We start from the raw sequence: 2403 nt of genomic DNA, 5'->3' as shown, positions 1-2403 counted from the left end.
ACAGTTCAGTCATTTCATCACTCAACATTTATTTATCTACCATTCAACTTGTGTCTAATAGTTGTTAACAACTGGTACTATTTATATATCATGGACTAATACACACCTTCTCCTTTCCTGACAGTATTGTGACAATACATAGAAATATACACGTTGAGATTAAAAACAAGGTAGAATAAAGTATGTGTTTTGTTGGAAGTGAGATGTTTCCTATCAGCTTTTCCTGATTTGTAAAATTCCATATACTGCAGAAGGGATAGCAATGATTTTGGTTAGAAGATAAAATCTTTTAAAGGATCTGTTTTTACTAAGAGGAATCCTTCTCATTTAGGACTTAAGGATTAGTATTCTAATAAGTGTCAAAATACAAGGTGTGCTTTTAAGAAAGTTTTCAATATTTGATTTTTTCTAAGTAAAGCCACAAGATCCCTGGGTGGCCCTACTTGCTTAAGCTCAAAACTAAAATCAGAATGATTGATGATTGATTGAGGACCATGCACAGGAACATTGGAAGAAAGAACTTCCTAAAGCTAATAGCTACAAAAATCCTATGGAAGGCATTTCTATTCAGATAAATATATAGTCTCAAAGACAAGAATGACTTGATAGCAACTTGTATTATATTATTATAATTCAGATCGCACACCATGTTTTTATGGCTATTTCATCTCTGTGTTTCTTGGTTTTGATACTAACCTTTACATATGCATTGGTCCCATTCCCTCCAGGAGATGGATGTCTATAACCTAACAACCTTCACGGAGTTCGTCCTCATAGGGCTTTCTGACCTTCCTGAGGTGCGTTACCCTCTCTTCATGGTACTTGCTACTATCTATCAGATCACCTTGCTGGGAAATATAGCCATTCTTCTTGCTATTGCCACTGAGAAAAAGCTGCACACACCCATGTATTATTTTTTGGCAAATCTGTCCCTCTTGGATATTTTCTGCCCATCAACTATTGTTCCCAAGATACTCAGGAACCTCTTGACCAAGAAGCAAAACATTTCTTTTCTTGGGTGTGCTTTGCAGATTTATTTCCTTGTAGCATTGCAGGGAACAGAAGTCTTCCTTCTCTCTGTCATGGCTTATGACCGGTATGTGGCCATATGTTTCCCCCTTCGTTACACCCTAATCATGACAAAGAAGCTCTGTGTCCAGCTCACAGCTGGTACCTGGACATCAGGGTTTTTGAATTCCCTTCTGCACACCGTGTTCACATTCCGCCTCTCTTTTTGTAAATCTAACAGAGTCAACCAGTATTATTGTGACGTACCCCCTGTAGTGGCCCTGTCTTGCTCTTCCATATATGTGGCAGAAATGCTTGTTTTAGTAATAGGAGGCTTCTTAGCAACTAGCACCTTCTTCATTACTGGTACCTCTTATTTCTACATAATATCCACTATCCTAAAGATCCGGTCAGTGGAAGGGAAGCGCAAAGCCTTTTCCACTTGTGCTTCTCACCTCCTTGTAGTTGGTTTGTTCTATGGAACAACATTGTTTACTTATGTCCGCCCCTCCAGTCACCACTCCCCAGCTAAAGACAGGTTCATTTCAATGTTGAATGTGGTGATTACCCCAATGTTAAATCCAATGATCTATAGCTTGAGAAACACTGAAGTAAAAGGAGCTCTCAAGATGATTTTATGTCCTAAAACTAAAGCATGTTTAGAAGAAACATAATATTAAGATGATAATATCGACTTGACTCTCCACTTACAGTGAATTTATAGGATGAATTGCAAAATTCATAAAAAGTATAATTTCTAATGAAATAGGGAGGACTTATCTACATATAACATACAAATGTGTGCATTAGGGAACTGATAACATTTGCAGAAACTCAGTGTTTCTTCAGTGCAACATTCCATACCCATACCCATGCTCATGACTATTCATCTTGGTAATGGACTATGGGTTAATGCGCTGCAAGGAAAAGTCAGTTTGAACTGCAAGGTTGGTGGTTCAAGCTCACCAGCTGCTCCTCAGAAACCCTATCCAGGGTCGCTATGAATCAGATCTCACTTGATGGCACTTAAGAACAACAACTATGCCTATACTCAACTATACCACCTATATCAATCACACATAGTCATTTTTATTTTTATTCCCATATCTGTACCTAACTTTTTAATAAATCTTTTTTTTAATTTAATTACCTTATTTGTCTACCAAGTTTATCAAGTTTGTCTACCAAGTTTAATTTTTGCTGGGTTCTTTTAGTTCTATCTCTTGTTCAACTTTGGTTTCCACTTAATTTATATAATTCTGTCTTCCTTTCCTATGTTCATATTCTTTTTCATTTAAACTTGTCTTTCCAATGGGGGAGTTTATATTTTGGCATTTGCAACATCACATATTTAATTTAGTTAATAAATTACTATCATCAGAACATCAACATATT

General features: G+C 36.6%; 1 protein-coding gene across 1 annotated transcript; it reads left to right on the top strand.

The window, feature by feature from the left end:
- The first annotated feature begins 731 nt into the window (after positions 1–731).
- LOC102837326 (olfactory receptor 5V1-like) lies at positions 732–1682 on the top strand. Its single transcript, XM_006877746.1, has one exon. It carries the CDS (start codon positions 732–734, stop codon positions 1680–1682), a length of 951 nt encoding a protein of 316 aa, XP_006877808.1.
- Positions 1683–2403: the final 721 nt, after the last annotated feature.

This window comes from Chrysochloris asiatica, unplaced genomic scaffold, assembly GCF_000296735.1.
Source record: "Chrysochloris asiatica unplaced genomic scaffold, ChrAsi1.0 scaffold00585, whole genome shotgun sequence".
NCBI lineage: Eukaryota > Metazoa > Chordata > Mammalia > Afrosoricida > Chrysochloridae > Chrysochloris > Chrysochloris asiatica.
This window is presented reverse-complemented; position numbering and strand designations above follow the sequence as displayed.

Bases quoted from the DNA above. Each gene is read 5' to 3' on its own strand.
- LOC102837326 (XM_006877746.1), top strand. From the start codon at position 732: ATGGATGTCTATAACCTAACAACCTTCACGGAGTTCGTCCTCATAGGG.